Below are 23,831 nucleotides of genomic sequence, written 5' to 3'. Positions count from 1 at the left end.
GTTAAAAACTTTTTGTCTTTCAAATGTAACCCTGTCTGGAAGTGAAGCCATTGCATTAAACAACCTCAAACTAAACTTTCTATGTCCTGTATTGTGACATTATTTTTGCTTTCCAGCCCTGAGCTAAACGTCACAGGAGAACGGCCACCATGTGAATATGGTCAACACTTCCTGTTCCTTCTGTGAATCTCATCTCCCTCCCTGCGAGCCATTTCATCGCCGGGGGGGGGGGGGGGGGGGGGGGGGGGGGTGTGTGTTTGTTTGTGTTCCTGCCTCCCTCGCTACAGTTCCACTCTGCTGCGTTGGCCCCCGCCGCCATCGCTGACAGGCAGCGGTGTGCGACAGGCCTTCGCACCCCGCCGTGATTACTTTCCCCTTCTTCCCTCCTCTCTTCTCTGCCTTGGCTGCACCACCACCAGACCACAACAGCCTCCCTCAAGCGGAGGCGTCTGACATATTTAGCTGTCAGCTTGCTAATTCAAAAAACAAGCAAACAAATGAGAAGCTCACCGGTGCAACGTTGTAGGCCAGCAGCACATGCTTCATGTCAGGAGACACCTCATACTTGCTGGCTTTATACATTTCCTGCAAAATAAAATCAGTTAAGAGGGGAAAAAAATGAGACAAAAAGATGAGACCTTTAACCATGCGTGGTATTTTTTCATTAAACTAGTCCTTAAATGACTGCGTTTGACAGATTGCCTGGCTCCTGAGGCAAATGGGAGTTGCATTAATCTTTGCACTGGGGCTTGGCAATTTGATGGCGGCCATAATGTTGTGTGTCGTCACCCAAGCTGCTGCAGCGTTGACGCTACATCTCCTTTTTTTTTTTTTTTTTTGTCCCCACACAAGAAGCAAGCCTAAAGTTCTAAGAATGCAGCTCACATTTCAAAGTACTAATGGATCATTTGATTCAGCTCTGTAAGAAAAGAAGCTTTGGGTGCTCTGATTTGCTGACGCTATAAGAAAAGTTTTAATTTATTTCTTTGGCAGCCATGGTCAGGTCTTTTGGTCCTGTGATTGTAAGAAAGTGGGAGGGAAGAGAAGGGGACAAAAGACTTACAAACTTCTTGTTATGCACCAAGATGGTCTTTTCGTCCGTGTCGACGTTAAACTTGACGACATCGCCATCACGATTACGGTACAGCAGCTCGTTACCTGCGAGGAGACAGAGAGGAATAGAAGCGTTTAGTTCACATATTCCCCAATGTGTCGTTTAAAATCATTGCTAAAATTTACGTTCCTTCACAATGAAACAGAATCTTTCCTGGGGACAAAAAAAAAAGAAAAAAATGACCCAATGTTGACAAGTTCCTCCTATGGACCCACAGCCCCTTTATAGCCAGAACACAAGAAAGCAATAAATTTACTCCTTTCATAAAATCCTGTAGCAACTGAAACTCAGCATGCAGGGTACAAATGTTACTCGGTGAAATGAGACAGGAAGAGCGAAGGATCTTCTAGTAGTACAAGGGAAGTGATGAACCTTGTCCTCCGGTGTAGTTGATGTCCAATATTTTTAGTTGTAAAACAAAGGATCGTCTAGTTTTCTGCATATTTGTTCTGAACAGGAAGATACAATCTAATAATAAATAGTCTGCTGTCAAACAAAGAAAAAAACCTTTGAAACGGTTACAGAACAGCATCTTGAGGGATAGAAAAAAAACAAATATTCAATGTTTTTTGGGGTTATTACTTTTCTCAAGCACTGACAACATAATTAAATTTCCAGGGATGCCACCATTTATTACCTTTTTAATCTCATAGGCTTATTAAATTAAGCCTCTTGGACAGTTTTTGTAATTATCTACCAGCCACCGAAAAAGTTAAATCAACATGTGCAGCGACGTTCATTTGGTACCTCGAAGCACAGAGAAGTGTGGTGAAACGTAATAAAAAAAAAAACAAAAGGATGAAAAAGCAGAGCTGTGAAATTAACTGTGAAATATTTCCAAACACTATTTTGGCTTCTACAATTCATCAGACTCTATCAGTAGCCTTGTTATGTTTGAAGAGTTTGTTCTGGCGTGTCAAATCAAGAGCATCACTTCTCTCTTATCACTTATCACAGTGTGTCTGGACAGTAACAGGTTTTCAAACAAAGTGGGGTCAGATACTTTTGGCTGCGCACAGATACAGCTGCAGATCAGGTCTTGAATCATTATTATTAACCTGCATGAATCCACTGCACTATAGCTAAGTAAAGAGCAGGCGCCTGATTTTACAGATGCTAAGGGCCTCATCGCACTGGTTGCAGGTTCAACCCCCAGATTTCATTTCATTTCATTTCATTTTTATTTGTTCCGTACCTGTCAAAACACACAACAGAAAAGGAAAAAGAAAAAAACAATACACACTTCATCCCATGTACGGAAAGGAGCAGGGAGAAGAATAAATCTTGTTTTGCCTGATCCCTTACTCAAAAAGCAAACAATAAATGTCTGGATGGTTCTGTCCAAATTTCAATCAATGAATGAATATCATGCCAACATAAAACAATCTGACAATTCAGTCTTCACTTCCTCAGAAACTAGAAGGAAAACACACACAAAACACACTAACTGCTAATTTCATACAGTCTGATAACTTTGTTCTTATACATTTCTGTTTTAAAGTTGTCCTTGCAAACTGAATTCAACTGTTGCATGACCTACGCCTATGTCTAACAAAGTGCCTGAACACAAAAGCTCCCCCGCGCAAACACAACAGCGAGCTCGGGTCTCTAGAGGAAACCCCCTTGAAGGAAGCCCTTCTTTGACAGATGCATGAAAGTTCACGCAGCTCCTCATCCATCAGGCCTTTATCAGGGAAGGAGAAGTTTAATACAGCAACTGCCCCCTTTCACCTTCAATCTATCTGCGCTCCTCTGCCTTATTGCTTTAGTGATCCAATGGGCGCACGAGCGACCACGCCATTCGGCGAGGTAATTAAAACCCGGAGAGTGTTATGCAGAGTGCTCTCTATCTGCTGGCATATCTAATTGTCCATTAGAGGTGAAAAAATTACCATCACAATGGCTTTAATACAGAACGTGCTGCGGGGAGCGGTTTCAGACATTTTGAGATTGGCATGGCTGAACAGGTTTTTGTCTCCTTGTTTCAAACCATCGGCATGCTAACAAGGGAACAAAACACTTCATGGAAATCCTGCTGATAAATAAAACATGCCGCTTTCTTTTCCAACATTATTCTCGTTTGACTCCGTTTTGTCATCTTGATAAACACTCTACTTTCATATATGAAATGGTAATTGCAGACGATGCGGTGCGAATGTGTGGAAAGAAAGACAATAAGGTGATGAATCAGCGGTCACAGAGATCGACTGGACTCCATTTGGCTTTGTGACTCGCTCTGTTTTTCATCGTCAGGCTTCATTTAAACTCAGGAGACCTGCATGTCTTTAAGGCGTCTTTTCATCTCCTCATTCCTCCCTGAATCACTGATCTCCGTCTCCTTTATCCACATACCCCCAAAGACTCTTCAGATCCCCTCAAATCCTTCCCATCACCGGCCTTTCATAAGCCCTCCTGCTGAGTCCCATCATTTTAGACCTTATCATCCCTCCGTCTCCTCTCCGGCTCTTTGTTTTCTGCTCTCTCGCTAAGACCATGGAGCCATCCATTCTTCAACAGCACCCTGGGCGTTATGTCCCTCCCTTCAATCTTTCTCATTCTAGCTCCCTCTTTCTCTCTTTCCCCTCTGCTGTGCATTCGCCCAGGGCGCTCTTTTCTCCTCTGATCCATACCTTTCCAATGCAGTATGTCTTATTAATACAGCCAACTGCCCTCGGCACAACCCTCACCCAGAATCACTCCGGGGAGGCAGGGATGCGAGGTAACACACTCGACTGAGTCACAAAGTGAGAGAGAGAAGAGCAAGGCTGTAAAAAGTTTGTCCAGTTCAACTCCATGGGCCTCTTTTTTTTTTGGTGAAGCCTTTATTTGAAAGAGAGAGCCCTGGAAATTACACTTTTAAATAATTTTTGTGATCTGATTTTTACAGTTGTGACCTCATATTTGGTGATTTACAACCATGTACGTACACGCTCCAGCTATGAGATGTGAAAGAATGGCAGCAGCGTTCAAACAAAGTCAAATGCAGCAGGAGACATGGGCAAGCCGGACTATAATAAAGGTTGTTATCGAGACAAGAATATTTTATGAGTATATGTCTCATTAAAAAAACGACTGCTGTGTGGAGAAGCCTGTGAAGCAGGATTTAACTACAATCCAAACATCTCCGCATGCATGGATTAAAGAAACAGGCAGATTAAATAGACTCCCTGATGAGAAAAGCAAAGTTTTCACAAGATTTAGACGAGATTTCTCTTTGTCCATTTGTTCAAGTTTGTAATGCTGTTTTCATGAGCTAATCTCTTTGGTTAAATGTCCGTCAAACAATCGTCCACGGAATTCATTTGTGCACTCCTACTGCATTGTAAGACGCACAATAGATGATTAAAGAAAATAAATTAAAATCAGTGCAGCAGAACCAGAGATATTATCTTTTCCTTTCCCTTCATCAAAACCCAATGAAACCCAAAACACAACTCAACCACAAACAGGTCACTTTGAGCATGTTATGCTAGCAGTGGCTAATGTACCCTCAAGCGGCTAGCCTGGAAACTTGTAATGATATTTTTCAAACTGGTTGTCTGGTTGACAACCAAAGCTGAATTAGACGATATATGACTTGAAGCCACTTCCAAAACTTCAGTTTCCTATTGAGGAACAAAAACAATTGAAGCAATACTCTCAGAGACCTGTTAATTCATAGCTTTCAGGCACACGGCCGGCATGGAGGCTCGGAGAACAAAAAGTGGAGACAACTGTGGAACACTTTGTGGAGCTGCAGCAAGGTCTTGTTAAATTTTGATTCTCTTCAAAACGACGCTTTAACGAACTACTTTAACTGACAACCACACAGAAACAGAGATTTTAAGATATACTGCAAGTGTTGGGCACTTGCGATCCTGACAGGACCTGCAACAGTCCTGGTTAGAACTCTACCTTATATTTAGTGTATCATCCTTCACCCTGACAGTGCTGCAGCATGAAAGTCTACAAAAGTACCGACCGCTTGCATTTTCAATGTGTTTGGGTCAATAATATCCATTTGGGAAACGAAGGGCAAAAACTTCTTCATCCAAGCATCACACAGTAACTAACAATAGTATCATGATCCCTTTAAATTACTCGCTGCTAATGGAGGCAAAGCTAAAAGTGAATTAAGGATAATTATGGTAAATCAAAAATGAACTATAGGGGGTAAATTATGATGGATATTTAACCAAATGACAGTTGGGGTAATATTGATACCATGCTATGATGCTGCCATCCCTTTAACTGTGATCCAATGTATAAGCAGCTTATTATACAATTATTAGAACTAATTGGATTGATGCCTTTCAATGTGTCAAATTATGCTTTCATTTGCCCCGTCACTGATCCTCTACTACAACTCTTACACTCCCCAGGGATCCTTTTTTTTTTAAACTTCATTCCACTGTAGGCTTCATTAACACTTTAACCAAGCCTTTTTTTCTGCCCCTTGTGTTATATGACAGCTTTATTAAAAAAAAGACTGAAAAGTGCAGCGAGACCAGTTAATGCTACTCCAGGTCTCTTGAAGTGACTTTTACCTTTCACTGCAGTGTAATCGCTCAGGGAGACTTCTTATAACGCTGCTCAGTCTACTGTCTTCTAAACCCTCCTTATCCGTTTTCCTCTCAACCTTATCTCGAGACACAACTGAGGACGTGGCATTGATTGCATTCAGAGCACATTTTGTCGAGAGGCCCATGAACACTCAGAGAAGGCATTGGTGAGAGTCCTCAGCGTACATGTTCTGACAAAAAGAAATGGAACAGGGGTCAGAGTCGTTTTATGAGAAGTGAGGAAAATGCCTCCTTAAAAAAACGTCACTCCTTAGAAGTCCTTAACATTGAAGCTTAACACATAACGCATCACCATGTGATTACTCAAACACACCTTAGGCTATTGTAAAGATAACTTTTTTTTGTCGGCTACATTAAAAGAGATGAAGCATGGCAGAGTTTAATCTTAAATTCTGGATGGTTCGCTTTCTAGAACGAGGTCATTTATTGTTATTTAAGCTTCAGGTGTTCTGATAAAGCTGATACAAGCAGGGCTTGAATTTCTGTGTGGCTAAATCAAATAAATGGTAAATGGACTTTAGCTTATATAGTCATTTTCTAGTCTTCTGACTACTCAAAGCAGTTTAACACCAAATTGAAAACTCTGCTGCTTGCTTACAAAACAGCGACAAAAACGTCTCCTCCTTACTTTAACTCTCTGATCCAGGTCTACACTCCCTCCCGCCCACTACGCTCTGCCAATGAAAGGCGTCTGATCCAACCTTCACAACAGGGTCCTAAGACTCTGACTAGACTCTTCTCCTCTGTCGCCCCCCGGTGGTGGAATGAACTTCCAAACTCCATTGGATCTGCAGAGTCCCTCTGCACCTTTAAGAAAAAGCTAAAGACCCAGCTCTTTCATGAATACCTACTAACTTAATGATGATGGTCTCCATATTATTGATGATGATGATGGTAATGACGATGGTTTTTGTTTGATAACGACGACTTATAAGATGGTTTCTATACTGATTAGAGCTCTCAAGAACTGCCCTCAATGTTGTGCTTTGCCTCTGGTCACTTCCTGTCAGCACCTGTGTGTCCAATCAGACTCAAAGCTGATCGTTTGCTCTTACTGACATTGTTCCCTTTTTTTCTAGATCCTTGCTTGTGTTGTACTTACTCTCTCATGTACGTCACTTTGGATAAAAGCGTTTCTGAATTGTAGAACAACGCAGGTCACACCCACAACCATTCACATCCACTGATGACAGGGGCTGCTATGTAAAGTGACCATCAGTAGTAACCAATCCCGTTCATACACATCCACATGCTGACGGAACAGCGGGAGCAACTGGGGTTAAGTGTCTTGCCCAAGGACACATCAGACATGTGGCTGCAGGAGCTGGGGATCGATCCCCGACCCTTCTGAATGAGAGACGACCGAGTCTACCAACTGAGCCACAGCCGCCACTAAAGCAGTTATACAGTCTCAAAAGTCTTAAATCTTCGACACACCACCGCCGGATTTGCAGTGATATATAGGGTCATAAAAAATTCATTAACACTTTTAATTAAAAAATCTCCCTCTTACATTTCAAAGTATTTTGTTTCATTCTTTCTAACGGCAAACTCCACAATATATCCAGGTGTGTTTATTCGTCTCTGATTTTACAGAGCTAATCTGGCAACACAATTTGAATTCTCTTCCCGACCAACCCTGACAAATGAGCGCGTTATTGAACGAACGGCAGAGCAAATAAATGAGAAAAACACCTCAAATATGAACCCACTGACAGAAAATGAAATCACCCAGGGCTGCTGCAGACCCGCTGCTGGTCAGCCTGCACGGTGGGAGTCATTTATGTTTATCAGGACAGCTGATCAGAGAGTTCCTGCTGCCTTCATTACTCGCTGACTCTTTTTCTTCACCATTAAGGTGAAAGGAACGCAGCATGTTGCCAATTATTTGCTTTTCAACGCTGCTTTTCTTTTTAAATACGGAAAAGGTTTTTTTTTTTTATGTTTCGTTGTTTGAATTCCTTTGACATTGCACAGCTGAAATGGTCATTCCTGTGTTTTAACGCTTGAGCATCGTATTTGACATATTTTGGTGTCTTAATCACCAAAAGTAACAAAAGGTTTTGAATTGCACACGATCTTAAAAGTTGATCTCTTATGCCGATCCCCATTTGAAAAAAAAAATCATATTCAGTGTTACAAGTTTCAGATCATGACGTAAACATATGTTGGAGTAATCCCAGGATTAGTCTGCAGGGTGAGCTAAATGGCTTGTTGACGTAATGACGCAATAGTTCCCCCGATATGAAACCAAGATTTTCTCGAGACGGCTTCAAGCCTCTGCGTAAGACACTGAAGCTGTTTATATAGATATAGGCTCTCTTCTCCCAGCACTGGAGAGCAGCCCTCCCCCGGCAGCCCTGCAGCGTTCAGCCTACATATTCCAAGTGGGTATACTTCATAAAGGCTGGGAAGATGAATTTACCTTCACTTCAAAATGTAAGACATAAACGTTTCGTCCATATTTCCTTTTAAGCTCGTTAGATACACTTGGCTCCTATCCAAACATTGATTGTCTGCAAAGAGGTTTTCTTACATTAACATTACAGCTACTAAAGACATACAAGAAGAATTCCGCTCGACCGATTTCAAATATTTACGCACACAAAACTTTCCAAGATGACTGGATACAAGAATATTCACAATATCACAATCATAAAGCCAGAACAGCTGAGTTTAGAATCACACAACTTGTCTTTACTTAAAACAAGGCCGGATGTATATCCTGAAAAATGAGACTGATGCCACATACTGCCTGGCACAGTTTGATCACAACCTTACAAGTGAATTACCTCTTAAGGCAGTCGAGTAGACGATTAGCTCAACATTAAGTCCCCCAGAACTCACCCACTGCTCATATAGCTCCATATTCCTTCCAAAAATGTCTCCCAAGAGAGCAAGTGAGTGTTCTCAGAAACCCTCCATAAACTCTCTCAAACCCTCAGCTTTATGTAATCTGTAACCCTCGTTTGCAGTAAATCCTGTGCCATTGATTTGTTATAATATGCTCTTCATAAATAAAGATATAACCTCTGCTTGATTCCCCGTCTGCAGTCCTCGTTCCTTCTCCTTTTCTTGAGTGTGTTAGTGTAGCCGTGTTTTGTTTCCTTACAAACCAATCACATTGAACTTGAAAGGACCTGCCCGGGCTCGTTATAATTAAGATCATTAGGCAGGCTAGAGCCCGTAAAATACCAATTATAACAATAATAATATGACAATAAACATCACAGCAGTGAGCGGGCTCTCTTGTTTGGACAGCAGGAAAGCCCATTTCCATCTTATTATACAAGCGCCCCAAGGAGTTCTCTCACTTGTCAAATACTTCAACTTGTAGAGGGCTAATGATTTTAAAACTCCCAAACCATATCCAACAACCATTTGAGTCCTAAACATCTACAAGAACATAAAACTTACATGTGGATTCTCGGAAAAAACAAATCCTCAGAGGGCATTGAAAAGCGTTCAAGGAAGCGCAGAAACAAAATAATCCAGCAGGCTCTCGCTGTGAGGGGATGCTCACAGCCTCTCTGCTGTATAACACAAACACAGTCGAGCTACGAATTCTCTATGATAAACTGCTGAAGTGAATTCAAAGGGCTGTATGTTTGCAGCAGGCATTACAGCGATGGGAATTGTAAACGTGCTTGTTAAGTTATCTAGCTGCGGAAGAGATAATGTCTTGTCTGAATTTAGCAGCAAATTTAATATTTAATAAAGCATGTATGTGTAGATATTTGAAGGCAGAAGAACATCAAAAACAAGACAATTAGAAGTGTTAGAAAATAGGACAAAACAAGACCTCCCTCGGTGTCTTATGTCTGTTCTTCTGTGTGTGTGTGTGGTGATGGGTGGGTGGTGTACTTATGTTGATAATTAACACCATCTCTGTCTTCTGTCCTCTCTGCAGGCACACACGGACAGCGCAGTTGGCACTCTAAAACGCAGACTTTCCTCGCTGCAGCTATCTGGGATCGTGGGACTAAACTGGCAGGCTGTGAAGGATTGTTAAATGCTGAAAAAGGGTACAAGTAGGCCCACTGCTGCTGCTGCTGCTGCTGCTGCTCTTACTTTTGATACAACAATGGAAATATTTTCTATTATTACTTTAGTGGGGAAGCGATGAAGCAACTAGAAAAGTAGGAATAAGGAAATAAAAATAAAAACTCAGTCAGCTGTAGACACTAAAAAGGTCATGTACTGTAACTTTATATTTCTGAGTAAACCAGATAGATAAATGACAGATTGATTACCCGCGTAAGTCATAGTTGAAGAGGTTGGCCGAATTTTACATCACAGGGGCTTACACATTTAATTCAAAGTAGTAGATAATTTCCATTCATTTAAATGAAGGCTTTCAAACGATAAATTATTGAAATTGCGATTAAGTGCTGAATTTCAATTGTAAATCGCATTTTTAAAATTCCAATATGTTGCAGGAATATTGGATGAACCAAAATATAGAATGCAGCCCAGGTTTTTAGATGAAAAAATGGGTATTAAAAGTTTGTCTTTTATACCAGATTTCACAGCATCGCTCCTTCAGTAAGAGAAAGTAGAGGTCTCAATCTTAAAAGTTTCTTAATTTGGATCAAATGTAACTAAAAAGCAGTTTTCCAAAAATGTTGTTGCTCAAAACTTGGATCAAATATGACATCCTACTCTTCAGATATTGCTGGAAGAAGTCGGCAGCTAAGGAGCTGAGAGACTGGTGAATTTGTCATGAGACACGCCGAAGCTAATGTACAATTCCAAAGTCTCGCTTCTCCTCTTTTATCTACTCCTCCCTGGACATTAAACACTCAACAACATCAATGTGTTTTGACAGCTTGTTTCTGTCAAAAAAAAGAAAACCCCACTTGTCTCACCACTTCTGCTTCTTTCTTGAGGTTGAAAATGTAGCAAAATTTGAGTTTTTTGCTGAGACGTCCTTTCAGATTAAGCATCAGTGACGATTTGGTAAATCTGGGTCATCTCAGATGGGGATATTTGCATCGTCTGCTTCATAGATTGTTAAGATTCATTGGTAACATTTTCCACAGTCTGATTGTCTGCGACACTGACTGAACACTCGATGCTAACAGTGAGCGTATGGGCTAATTCGATACGTCTCATTGGTTGGAAAAAGACCCATTGCAGAACTCCATTAACAAATGACATTCACATCATTACTCATGTTGTGTCACGGGGGGGGCAGAGCTATGAAAAGTCAATAAGAGAATGGGACAACTGGCTAATCTCCTCTAAAGTGATTCCTTTACATAAACGTTGAAGATGAGAGGTTGTGCATCATCTGGGAACGAGGCAATTCTCCGACATGCAAGAAAGAGTGTACGCACGCTGAAACGACAAACACCACTACGTTTCACTCTTATCTGAACCACAGGCACAAGTCCTCTTCAAAGTCACCGCGATAACACTCTGAGGCGGTACCGACCGGTCGAGCGTTTTTTTTTTACAAATGGCTCCCCCCTCCGCCATATTTAACAAACATCAAGCGAGACAAGAGGCCTCATGGAGCGGCAGAGACAAGAGGAACGCGGCCATTAAATTAGCAAACAGCCGCTCAGACCGCGGGGTGTTTTGTCGCACGGGGCTCGCTTCACCTTGGTGCTGTGAGAGGGATGTTGATGGTGTGTCTGCTTGATTCAGATGGAAAGGTAAAAAAAAAACAAAAAAAAACAGGTGTGTGTGAGAAATCAGCGGTGTCTGCTAAGTGTGCAATTACCTAACCAGGGAGACGTATAGTGATGGCTTCAGAGCATGCTCAGGATACTGATGCAGAGTGCCTGATACTTCACAGGGATAGAGCACAGAACTACGGCAATCCCAACAGACCATTCTTCTATGATACATGTTGATACATGGTGTAAACCAAAACTACAAACTCATTTTTTCATAAAGGATAGTTACAGTGTAGAGCCTTTATGTTAAGTATAAGATCCCTCTGTGCACGCTTACTTTCAGGAATTATCTTTAGCTATAGAGACCGGCAGGTTTATTGCCACTCCAGAGGAAGACAGAGATTGTTTGTTGTGTGAGTTAGGTGAATTTGAATTTGTTTCTGTCCCACCTATTGGTTGGGCACTTCATCACACGTGCACATTTGGAAGTACAACCATAAAAGATGAAAGTAAACGGACTTGCGTTTGTAAAGCGCTCTTCTTGTCTTCCGACTATTCAAAGGGTTACCATGGGTACTGCATGACAACTTTGCGCGTCAGTTCATAACTCATATCACAAAAAGAAAGAAAGAAAACGGGACCACATGCCACAATGAAAGAGCACCCAATGATACTTTAGTTCAGAATATATTCATCATAATTAAGCTGGAAAAAAACACGAGGAAGGAACTTTTATTGGTCAAAATAAGATATTATGTGATCATTACATTTTCAAGAGGTTACATGCAGTCTGTCTCAGGGGAATTGATTCAAAGGGGGGAGGGGGGGGGGGGCAGCGAGAGGGGAAGAAAAACATGAAACGGAAGAAGAAGATTTAGACTGGTTGAGAACCAGGTGAGGAAAAAATGAAAACGCTAACAAAGACGAAATTATCAGCGGTTGTATCTAACTTCCTTTGTCCTCCCACTTTCTCTCCTCCTTCTTTGGCTGTATCTAATGGCCGGCTAAAAATACCTCAAGATCAAGGAGGGTTCTGTCAACAGCACAAAAAAGGACGTGATGAAAGAGCGGACTTGATTCAAGGCCTGCTGCTGTCGTGTTAATGGATTATTGCACAGCTCTGTTTTCTCCAGTATCCCTCTTTAAATTGCGCAATTTTTGTAAAAGTGTGACGTTAATCTTAGCAAGTAAAAAACAGCCATTATTCATTCTCACTATTGATGATTAAAGTTGTCAAACATCAACAAGCAGGTCAACATTTAAGCTCCTGTGAGGAACTGGTTATGAAACAGACCGAAATGAATACTGATGCTCCTATATGAACATCAGACGAGACCATCACTTTCGAGATCGCTCATTTCAATATACCAGTTTGAATGCCTGAAAACGCTGCTGCAGGGTAGGTGTCAGACCAAGTCTTGAACTGCACACTGCAGAGACAGCCTTTTTTTTAAATTTCTACAGCAAAGATTTTTTGTTTAAAATACTACTTAAACATGGACAATCATGAAAGAGTCACCGCTTTGTCCACAGGGGGTCGCAAAAGTTGACACAAATCAAAAAAGTTCCTCTCAGGAGCTTTTGAAGACACGATCCAGAAAGAGCTGTCTCATGTATTTTGTTTTACTCCTAGAGTTAGGTAAGCTGTCGTTTTTTATTTCTCAGATCTGACTGATTTTATGGGGTTAAAAAAAAGGTTTAACCTAAGTCAAGACAAGTTAAATATTAGGGGGCCCTAATGCTCCTTCAGCAGCAGACTGAGACACCCACCCTGCAAGATAGAGCGCTACTGCAGGTCTTTCATTCCATCTGTAGTCAGACTGTTTAATCAGACTCTTTAACAGCATCACCACTCATATCAATACTGCTACACACTGTGTGTGTTTTTAATAATAATAACTCTTTCCACAAGTGGAAGTGTACATACCTGGTATTATTCTATTATTGTATTTTTCTCCCTTTATTTAACTGATGTACATATGTTTGATTTTTAACTTCTTGTTATTTTTACTTTATACTTTATCTTCCTGTTTCCTGTTTCTTGAGCTGTTGTGACGAAAAAATTTCCCCCATGGGAGATCAATAAAGTTAATCTTTATCCTTATACAGCTCTTCTTTCTGAAGATTTATCAGGGACATTCAGACATTGGATTCATTATCTAATATGGAAATAAGGTATTGAAACTTTTGCTGTAATTGGCCCCTCTGGTAGTGTAAGAAACACACTTCATATGTTTTCCCAGAGAGCGAAGAACAGATGTCACCTTCCAGATGTGAGCAGCGCTCTCACAGTTTGTGATGTTTAACAGGGCTCGCTGAAGCGCGATCGATTTGTTTACAACTTCCGTGGGTCACAGCTAGAATCGGCGGCAAATCAGCCCCCCTGAGAGACTCCTCATCCTTAAGCACACATGGGGGGGGGTCCCGTAGCTAAAAACAAACACCAAGCCAGACTGTCAGCGAGCGACCCAGAGGAGCCGCATCGTCCTGTCACTAATATAATAAATACGGGGTTTCAGCTTTCTAATTACAGCCAAAAGACGGCGAGGAAGGCTCGGAGATTTCGCGATTGGAATTACATTTAACAGCTGTGTTATTTCTAGGAGCCATCTTACATCCTTGTGATTGGAGGAGACAGCCTCGTCGGGCACCAGAGAAGAAGAGAATCCAGCTCATTAATCCTTCAGCTGTAAGGACTCCTCACATCTCCGAGCTGCGCCGAGACGTGCTGTTTGTACCTTGATATGAAATAAAGTATATCATTTTCTCTTATTGGCGTCCCGCGGTGCTGTCACCGTGTGTACCGTCACAGCGCGCTGTTATTAAAAAAAAACAACCAGACAAGCCTTTGAAATCGCTGGTGATGAATTGTAACAACAGCAGCATCCACACGCCGCCATTGATCTCAGGAAAATGAGGGTTGTGGTTACAGGTAATTGAGTAGCTATTGAAGCATATGGAATAAATCGTTTGGAGGAATGTCATACGGCAAGGACACACACACACATTCACATACACACAATGCACACACACACAAATCTGCAAAGGCAAACGAGGGACAGATGGTGTAAAAGAAGACATTACAGGAACAATCAACACTTATTGTTACAGTTAATGACATGTTTACTATTTGAATTGAGATGTGATGCACATTTGTAATAATGCTATAAGCTAAATATATCAATAACAGCTGTATTATTCATTTCACAACTAGGCTCTATGGACCTGTTTTTTATTTGTTTTATTTTATTATGTGTGCCTTACGCAACTGTCTTCTGTGCTTGTTTGAACAGACTGGATGTGTTTTTCTTTGTCTGTGCTACAAGTCAGTCTGTTCTCCTGCAAACACAACTTAACCACTGATGTTAGCTCTTTGAAAGAAAAAAATAACATCTTAAAAAAAAAAAAGCAACCTGCTTTTCTTCTGAGCGTCTTCTCCCTCTGACTGAAAAGTCTGGCCACCCTTGTGAGGTTTGTCACAATAAAGAGTTTTAAACTTTGTTGTGATATCAATACAAATCAAACAATATCTGGGAACTTTCCGCGTAGTGGTTAGTGTAGGGAGGCTGTAGTACTCCAGGTGGGCGGCCCGGGTTTGAGTCCAACCTGCGGCTTGTTGTGCTGTATTGTATTAAATCGCATCACATGGTATTATAAAAGTATCATATCATAGGGTATGTTACTGTATCCTATCAGCAGAGGCGCCGCTTGTCAACAGGTAAGGCAGGCAACTGCTTGGGGCCCCAGACCAGTAGGGGGCCCCTGAGGGCTCACAAACTTTAAACCAAAGCAGTGGACCAAAATGTGTTAAATTTTGCAATGACAGGAAACCTCCCTATCTGAAGGGTCCCATCTGACAGCAGTCACTCGTGTTGCTCTGCTTAGCCTTCTGTGCGTTAATTGCTGTCATTTTCTCAGCTTATTAATAAAGAGGAATTATCAGTCTACAGAATTATCCGTCTACAGAATTATCCGTCTACAGGAGAGAAAAAAATATACAGGAGTAAGTGTCGGAACACTGGCAGACATGACGGTGATGAACGCTGGTCGGAGGGCCCCCTAAGTGACTTTGCCCAGGGCCCCACCAGACTCTAGAATGCCAATCAGTCTGGTTTCTATATTTGTCCCACTAATTAAGAATCTTACCTGGTGACTGGATCAAAAAGCTGTAAATATTAAAGTGTTCTTTAGTTTTTGCTTGACATTCTGCCTGTTTGAGGCTTTGAAGTAACCAGCATGGACATGTGTCATGACATCTTCATGAACATTTGGGCCAACATGTTGTAAATGGACAAAACATGAAGGCAAAGTATGCCTTGCTTTAGTATGCCAATAAGGAACCATGTCGCCTCTTAATAATCAAAAAGACATCAACAACACACACAAACATTACTTACTGCTTATCCACTTGGCGTTGGGGTCATGCACCTTGAAGTCTTTTCTAAACAGGTCTCCAACGGACACCTTCCCTTTCAGAGCCAGGCGGTCGTCCTCACCTGCAAAGGAAACAATCACATCATCAACATACTTGATGATGAAACTTGCTGTGTATGAATAGCACAACATAATATGTTACTGTACACAGGTTTTCTTTTCATACTAGAGTGAAAAAGGCTTTATAGGCTTATACAACTACACAGTACGAAGGTCCAACTTGACAATGATCCCTCTTCATATGAGAGGGAGGCTGGAGAGGAAGATCTTCAAAATAATGTTCAAGTTCATATCAGCAAAAAGAACAGGTGAAACAACTAAAAGCAGACATTTTCACGTGGAAAGAAAAGAGAAACAAAGATACGATTTTCTGGCTACTTCTGACAACAAAAACTGAGAGAATATATAATATCCTCTCTTGACACGTTTTCATCTCCAGCTCTATCTTCTCTAACAACTTTTCCCCCCTACAGGCTGCAACCATGCACCTTTGAAGGAATGAAGAAAAGAGCACCGCTAAGATAGAGAATAAAAACACATTATTACAGAGCTTCATCTTAAACTCCCTCAGGCCTTTGATTAGGACGAGTGCAGCTTCTTATCATCAGACCAGGCGCACATATTTACAGCACATGCCTCCTGCAACTCATTTCAGGCTAATTTCATCCATCAGTGCTCATCACATCACCTCCTGCAACGTAATGTGACTCATTTCACCTCTGTAGACATGGAGGGAGGATGACTAAGCAAAAGGTTGTGTATCAGGAGCCTCTTTATTTTTTATGTTTCTTTTCTTCAAGGCTTTTATTTCTTATAATATAAAAATATAATAGTATAAATCACTTGTTGTAGAGACTTGAAGTTTTCACATTTAAGTCTGAAGTTTCAGTTTTAGGGAACTTTAGGCTCAACTCTGACTTCAGAAAGGTTTTGAAGGATTCGCTCGGGGACCCATTGACGAGACATGGCAGTTGATGGACACGCTGGTTGCTACGAGGATCAGAGCTGTTATATTTTAGCTGCAGACTGTCTTTGTAATGTGTGATGTTTAATCCCTCTGCTGAGCCTGTCTGAGTCCAGGCCAAAGCTTTTTTTTTTTACATGTGTGAGGTAGATATTTTTCTGGCTGCAAAAGTATCAGATTTGTTTGTTTAAATTATATGCAGCTGAGACATTTCAAGAATCCAGCAGGAAGAAATTCAGCCTTAAAAAAAACCTACCCAATTCTTCAATTCATTTAGCAGACGTTTTATACATCAGAGATTAGGTACAACACAAGCAAGGATCTATAAAAGAGGAAACAAACAAACAGCTTTAAGTCTGATCAGACACACAGATGCTGACAGGATGTGCACAGAGGCAGGGCACATCGGCAGCTGTTCTTCAGAGTTCTAATCAGCATCAAAACCATCCTAAAGTCATCATTATCAAACAAAACCATCATCATCATCATCATTATCGTCATCAATAATATCATGAAGTGCGTAGGTGTTCATGAAAGAGCTGGGCCTTTAGCTTTTTCTTAAAGGTGCAGAGGGACTCTGCAGATTGAATGGATTTTGGAAGTTTGTTCCACCACCGGGGGGCGACAGAGGAGAAGAGTCTAGTTAGAGTTAGAGTTTTGGATTTAATTTAAAAACTTCTAATTTATTTTCGAAAACGTCACCCACTGGTCTAAGCTAGTGTTGTTCAAGTTGGGGGTCCTGACCCCCAAGGGGTCGCCAAGGATTAAGCAGGGAATCGTGTTAACTTAAAGGTCACATTTCATACTCCTTTTTTAACAACTTTAATTAAGTCTCAGAGGTCCTCAAGACATTTTCTGAAAAGTGGAGAAGGCAAAAGACCGAGAGGATGATGGACTCATAATTGGGGGGGTTTGTGGAAAAGGCAAGGGACACAAATTAGTGTTAGAAAACCATCGTGAAGTGTATTTTGCATTGCATGTGACCTTTAAACGAGGAGAGAAAAAGGAACCCAATCAAAATCAACAAATGACATTATTTGTAACAGCGGAATTCTAATATGCATCTCTTTTGATGTTGTGAATTTCTTCATATTGTAATTTTTGTTTCTTTTCTAGTGCCAAGTCCTTTCTACCGGGAACAACAAAAATTATTTAATAATATATTTTTCAGCTGATCGAGAATGTGACAATTTTCACACCACAAAATCACCTTTGACAAATGTGTCTGAACTCTTCTTTTGTAGAGTTTAAAGCCTAAACACCATTATGTGACACAGAATAAAACTCATAATAAAGAAAATGCTTTTAGGTGAGTTTATTAAAAACCGGCTGTGCTGGTTCAGGAATGTCTGACTCACTAAACAATCATACAGGTGTGTTTTTCACATTTCAGTTCAGCTCCAAATGTTTTCCTCAGCAACAACTTGAAGTGTGACCACTTCCTCTAATTTTAATCCGACACATACTTTGATCAGTGTGTCACAGTTGTCGGAGGAATCATCCTTAAAGAGCAGACGGAGAAAACAGGGGCGGTGCAGAAACCTAAAATGACACTAAACATCTTGGTCTTGTCAGAAGGAAAATGTCACATTACACACAGTTATAAAAAACAACAGTAACTGCATATCTTAAATACTAACACTAAAGTTAGTTATACTACTAATTTTGATGATGACATTTTAAGAGTAAATGTGAGAGAACTAACTAATCCAAAATGTGATATTTTCTCGCTTTCCTGCTCCTGTCATTTTTGGCGCCCCCTGTGGTCAGTACATATCCTGTACAAGTGTATATAAAAACCCAGCAATGTATATCCTGCTTTCATTTAAAAGTCAAACATATCAAAACTTTTTTTTTGCTGTAGAAGATGTAAAATAAACTGTTACATCTTTTCAAACACATTCACTGACACCAAACCCAAAGCAGCTATAACAAACTATAAAAACAACTTTATAAAAACAGTCAGTCTTTATGCTAATGGTCTGGTTTGCTTTTGTAGGTCATAAAGAGGCATCAGTAATAATTCCAGTCTTTTTCATGACCAGTTAAAAAATCCTCACTGGAGCTTTAATGACTCAAGAGAATCTATCACCCACACAGCAATCAAATATTTCTATACATGTTGTGGACATTTGAGCACTAAAAAAAACAATTTATCATCGAAACTCTCAGAGCCTGAAACTGCTGTTTTTATCAGACCATTAACATCTAAATATGTTTGATTTACAGATAAATAAAACAGAGAAAGCAGGAAATATTCACATTTAAGTAGCTGGATCTATTAAATATTCATTCCCAAAGTGACTTTTATCTTTTCAATTTGAGTTTCTTTTCAATATCGGAAAGAGGCGAGGCAAGGGAAGTTAATCTGCCTTGCACCTTTAAAGACTTAGGCAATAAAACGTGTTTTACATTGGACATAAACAAGACTTTACAATTAGATTCAAAAGATGCACAAGGCCATTCAAAGAGAAAAATACACAGTAATGAAAAACTCAACTTACACTGAAGCTTAAATAGAATAAACTGGAGTAAAAGACACAAAAAGTGACAATGAAGGAGGTAACTACTAGACTATCATGACACAGGCTAGATTTAGTCCCAATTTTTGTTTTGTTTGGATCACAGGATACACACACACGAGTGATTCATTCATCATACATGCTCTTTCATACAAGACGCTTCACTTCTATGCACATTTTTCCTTTTAAAACAAGACAGCATTAACATGAGTGATGGTTATGATGACTCACTTTCTTGTGCTCTTAATCTAGTCCTACCACACGTCAGTGCAAATTCATATAAAATCAATGGAGTCTGATAAATAATCTAAGCTTCTTCACCAAATCCAGCAGTTAAAAACTTGGTTTTTCTTTTACTCATTAAAGGCTTTACATTTTTTTTTTTTTTTTGTGATCAACTTTTTATTTAAATTTTACGTAAGATGCTTATACACATGAGCTTCAATGACAGAAACCAAAGACAGCATCATCAAACATACAAACTATTTACAGATCGCCATTGCCTTGATGAGGAAAAATATACATAAAATTTAAAACAAAGACAAAATTACTGAATTAAATTATGATATGCATGAACACACACACACATATATATATACCCATACACACATATGCACACAAAATAAAACCTATAGACACAGCTCAATAAATAAAACTAAAACAAATAAACAGATTATTATTAATAATAATAATAATAATAATAATAATAACAATAATTCAATCAAACAATTTCACAAAAAGTGTAAGTTTAGGTTTTGTTTATAATACCGGTTATATTTGTTCAAGAAGAAGTGGATCTGAAAGAGTTGAAATAAAGTGGATGCCCGTGCCTTATGAATTACAGCTAATGATCTTTCAATAAGAGAGATGTCTATAAAATAGTTAAACCATTCCTTTATCGATGGAGATTCGGCTTTACATATTTTAATAAAGTGCGTCAGCTGTGCGGGAGCAGCAGGAGGCATATTGTTCCTGACAGATGGACGGACACCAAGTGATCCTCGGTTCCTGCTCGGTGTCGTCACCGGGGACAGAAACACCTTTGAAGGCATCTGCTCGGCACCTCGCATGAGTTCGGAGTGTGATTATCAGAGTCAGCAGACCGTGTTCGGAGTGCACGACGGCTCAAAAGTGCACATAAGCTGAAGCCTCCCATCAGATGGAGAGCTTTAAGGGGGATAAATACTGAGGGTATAATCAGTGATGAACACAGAGGCTGCAAAAAAAACTAGTTAAGTTTTCCATTCAGATTTTTTTTTTTTTTAAAGCGCAGTGTTTCAAAGGAAAATCATTTTTTTTGTGTGTTGTTAAGCATGCCTTTATCTCAGTCTCGCAGAGTGCTGCGATCACTGCCAGGAACTTTGAAAAAGCCTCGGCAGGGTCAGCTCGATTCAGCAGTTTATATGCTAATGTTGCTCCAACTCTTTTTTAATATAACGCAAAGAGGGAGGGAGTTCAGATCGAACATGCAGTCCGGCAAAATGAAAGAGAAATGGATGGTCTCTGTGTGACTGCACTGTCACCTCACAGTAAGGAGGTCCCTGGTTAGAATCCACTGTGGGTTCCCTCCAGAGACTCTGGTTTCCTCCCGTTATCCAAAGACATGCTTGTTAGGTTAATTGGTGACTCTCAGTTGCCTGTAGGTGGGAGTGCACGTGTGAATATTAGTCCGTCTCTAAAGGTCAGCCCTGTCACCCTGAACAATCCCTTAATAATTCTCCCATTTCCTTGGTAACACAAGTGATGCTAAAAAATTGGCGCATTAGAAAGACAAAAAAAAGTGACTGGGATGTAAATACACAATCATTGATAATTTTAGAATCATTATCAATCAATCAATCAAACTTTATTTATATAGCACCTTTCAGACAAATTAAACTACAGTTCAAAGTGCTTAACAAGAGTGCAGAAAAGTTATTGACGAAAAGTAGTTTATAAAATCATTGAGAGACTAATGCACACCAATAAGAATTAAAAATAAAATATATGTATAAAAATAAAATACAATAAAATACGACACATAAAAGCAACAAGATATTAAAATAAATACATAAGAGGAAAATATTTAAAATTGTAGTAGGATAAAAAAGACAATACAGTAATGTTAAGATTTGAATTGATATAAAACACTATATAAAAGCCAGACTGAATAAATGAGTTTTAAGACTGCGTTTAAAATACATTCATACAGGGACAAAAAACAACTCAACCTGGTTTTGATCACATGTGGGACAAGACAGAGTTGACTTTTTTTGTTACTTGTTTCTAAGAATAAAAGTTGGAAACTGAAGCACCACTTTCATGCAGTAATCCGTACGACTGCATTCATTGAGCTGCATCTAATCAAGATAATGTGCGATCCTCCCACTGAGTCAGTCAGCTGTCACTCTGTCAGTCATCCTGACGCCTCGGGCTGATGAATACTGATGCTCAATGTGAACATCTCTGACCTAGTTACATTGATGAAGAAAACAGATCAACCTCTTGGTTACACGGAGCTATCAGTTACAGCAGACACAGGTTGTCAGAGACAGAAGAGGAGACCGAGGCTCTATGTTTGTGTGTGCGTGCATGCGTGTGTATGTTGGTGTGTGAGTGAGAACAAAGTGGCTGTCAGGAGCAGTTAGAGGCGGGTTTGCGTGTCTGGCAGGGGAGCATCCATCAACTAAACCCTCCAAACTGATTTGAGACAACATGCTAGCTCATAACTCCTCACATTAGCCTCCCTGACACAGTTTGCTTCTCTTCCCTTCGCTCCCAGAATGTTTGTCCTTGATGTGTAATTACAGCCACAGCACTTGCTCTGAATAAATGCTGAAGTAAATAAGAAGAATCCTCCCAAAAGATCTCAAATTGTGCTACAAATTGTTAGTGATGTACCTCACACTCCTGGGCCCATTCACTCTGCAAAATCAGTTCCTATTTAGTCGTTTTAAAGTCTGTAATTAAACTTTTAATGTCTTGCTTTCTTGCAAGGCAATCTTCAGCCTTCTTACATTTCTGTTTCAAGATCTAAAATATTCTTAAAAGGAGTTTCCTTAAGGACAGAATCATATAAGCTGTTTGGATGTAAAACATTAGAGTTGCCAGAGTAAACGTCAATCAATCATTTTTAGTTAATGCATTGATTGCATGTTATTTTGTCCCTTCCGGCACACCGTAGGTAGGCACACTGTAGGTAGGCTACCACAGCTTCTCAGTGTTGTCACAGTAGAAAAGAACAACATTGTTGTGCCTTTGAATGTCTCATTTCACTTTAAAGAAAACTGGCGGACGGCTGAGCTGATGAGTCAAAAGTAATATCCACATTGTGACATAAAACATCTGATTTTTTTTACCACTTTAGCCGTTTCATTTACTTATCAATCCTTTACAAATCCCTTTTTTATGATTAAGTTATTAACGTAACATTCTATCAACTTGAAGTTCCTTTTTTTTCAAAATAAAACCAGGTTTTTATCCAAACAGGAAGTAAAGTAGTTTAAGACAAAAACCTAACAAAACCTGTTTTTGAAATGCAAAATAATGGAATTTTAAACATGCAATTAAAATGTGGTTACTAACCATCAACTATTGAAATGCATTGAATTTTTGGAGCCAAAAAATTAATTGATTGACAGACCTATAAAATTAATCCTTCTTAAGTAGAAAATGTAGCATCCGTTTTTAAGACCAATTTTTTCCGTTTTTGAAATAATGATCTGCAGTGATCATGTAATTGTGATATCTGTTTCTAGAGAGGTTTCTTTCTACAGTTAGTATTTAGTTCACAATCAAACATGGGAGAGAATCTTCTGAAGAGTCAGAGATAGACATCTCTCCACTGACAGGAGCCTGAATAGATGGCTTCACCAAACAGAACAGAGAAGAATACAGCCACAGTCTAAATTTTTAGAGATCATAATCAGCAGTGTGTGACACACAATGCAGCTTTTCAGGGATTTCTTTGAATTTGAATACCCTTCAAACCAAAGCTTTGTTGGCTCAATAAACAGGAAAAAATGATGCTCCCTTTACTAAGAACATTTCATAGACTGCATATAAGATGTGCCCATAGCTGCCAGTGATTTTGGTGCCATGTTTCTTAAAGCTCTCGTTTGACCTTTTGGTATCCCTATCTTGTTTTTTTGGAACCAGAGGTGAGTGTTTTGAACTTAAGTCAATGCTGAGCCTCCTTCTTGATTAACAGGTCACTGTGTCAGTAAAATGAAAACCCTTCTCCATCGTCCAATTTCCCTCTAAATGGGATCATAATCTTCAATACAAACATATGCTGTATTGTGGAAGACTTGAAACTTGTAATTGAGACCAAACTTAACTTTACAGAGGTAATAAATCCTATGAGAAAAAGGAACATTCACTCAAAGACATCTATAAAATAAGGCTTCTGATCAACCACCCTGGTGGCCATTGAAAGAATGCAGGTTTAAGGAACGTCAGCATTAGCTTCACTTTGGAACCTAGAAGCTGCATCTTGTTCTACGGGACATGTATCTCGAAATAGAAAAGACAGACACATTGTGTAAACCATTATCTATTATGCCTCCAATTATTAAACGTGGGAGACTAAAATCAAATATGTAGTTCTTAGAAAAGGTGCTTCAATTCAAA

The 23,831-nt window shown here is 39.8% G+C and overlaps 1 protein-coding gene across 5 annotated transcripts in view; it reads right to left on the bottom strand.

Moving 5' to 3' along the window:
* dpp6a (dipeptidyl-peptidase 6a) overlaps positions 1 to 23,831 on the bottom strand; it is a 208,477-nt gene that overhangs the window by 30,372 nt on the left and 154,274 nt on the right. For all 5 annotated transcript variants that reach the window (XM_061065077.1, XM_061065078.1, XM_061065080.1 and 2 more), the window contains 3 exons: positions 15,698 to 15,796; positions 1,064 to 1,158; positions 511 to 585 (listed from right to left, as the gene is read on the bottom strand). In XM_061065077.1, the coding sequence (XP_060921060.1) occupies positions 511 to 585; positions 1,064 to 1,158; positions 15,698 to 15,796 (269 nt within the window). The remainder of the gene's footprint in view (positions 1 to 510; positions 586 to 1,063; positions 1,159 to 15,697; positions 15,797 to 23,831) is intronic.

This window comes from Labrus mixtus, chromosome 19 (assembly GCF_963584025.1).
Source record: "Labrus mixtus chromosome 19, fLabMix1.1, whole genome shotgun sequence".
Lineage (NCBI taxonomy): Eukaryota > Metazoa > Chordata > Actinopteri > Labriformes > Labridae > Labrus > Labrus mixtus.
The sequence above is the reverse complement of the archived record's forward strand: the minus strand, read 5'-3'. Positions and strand labels throughout refer to the sequence as shown.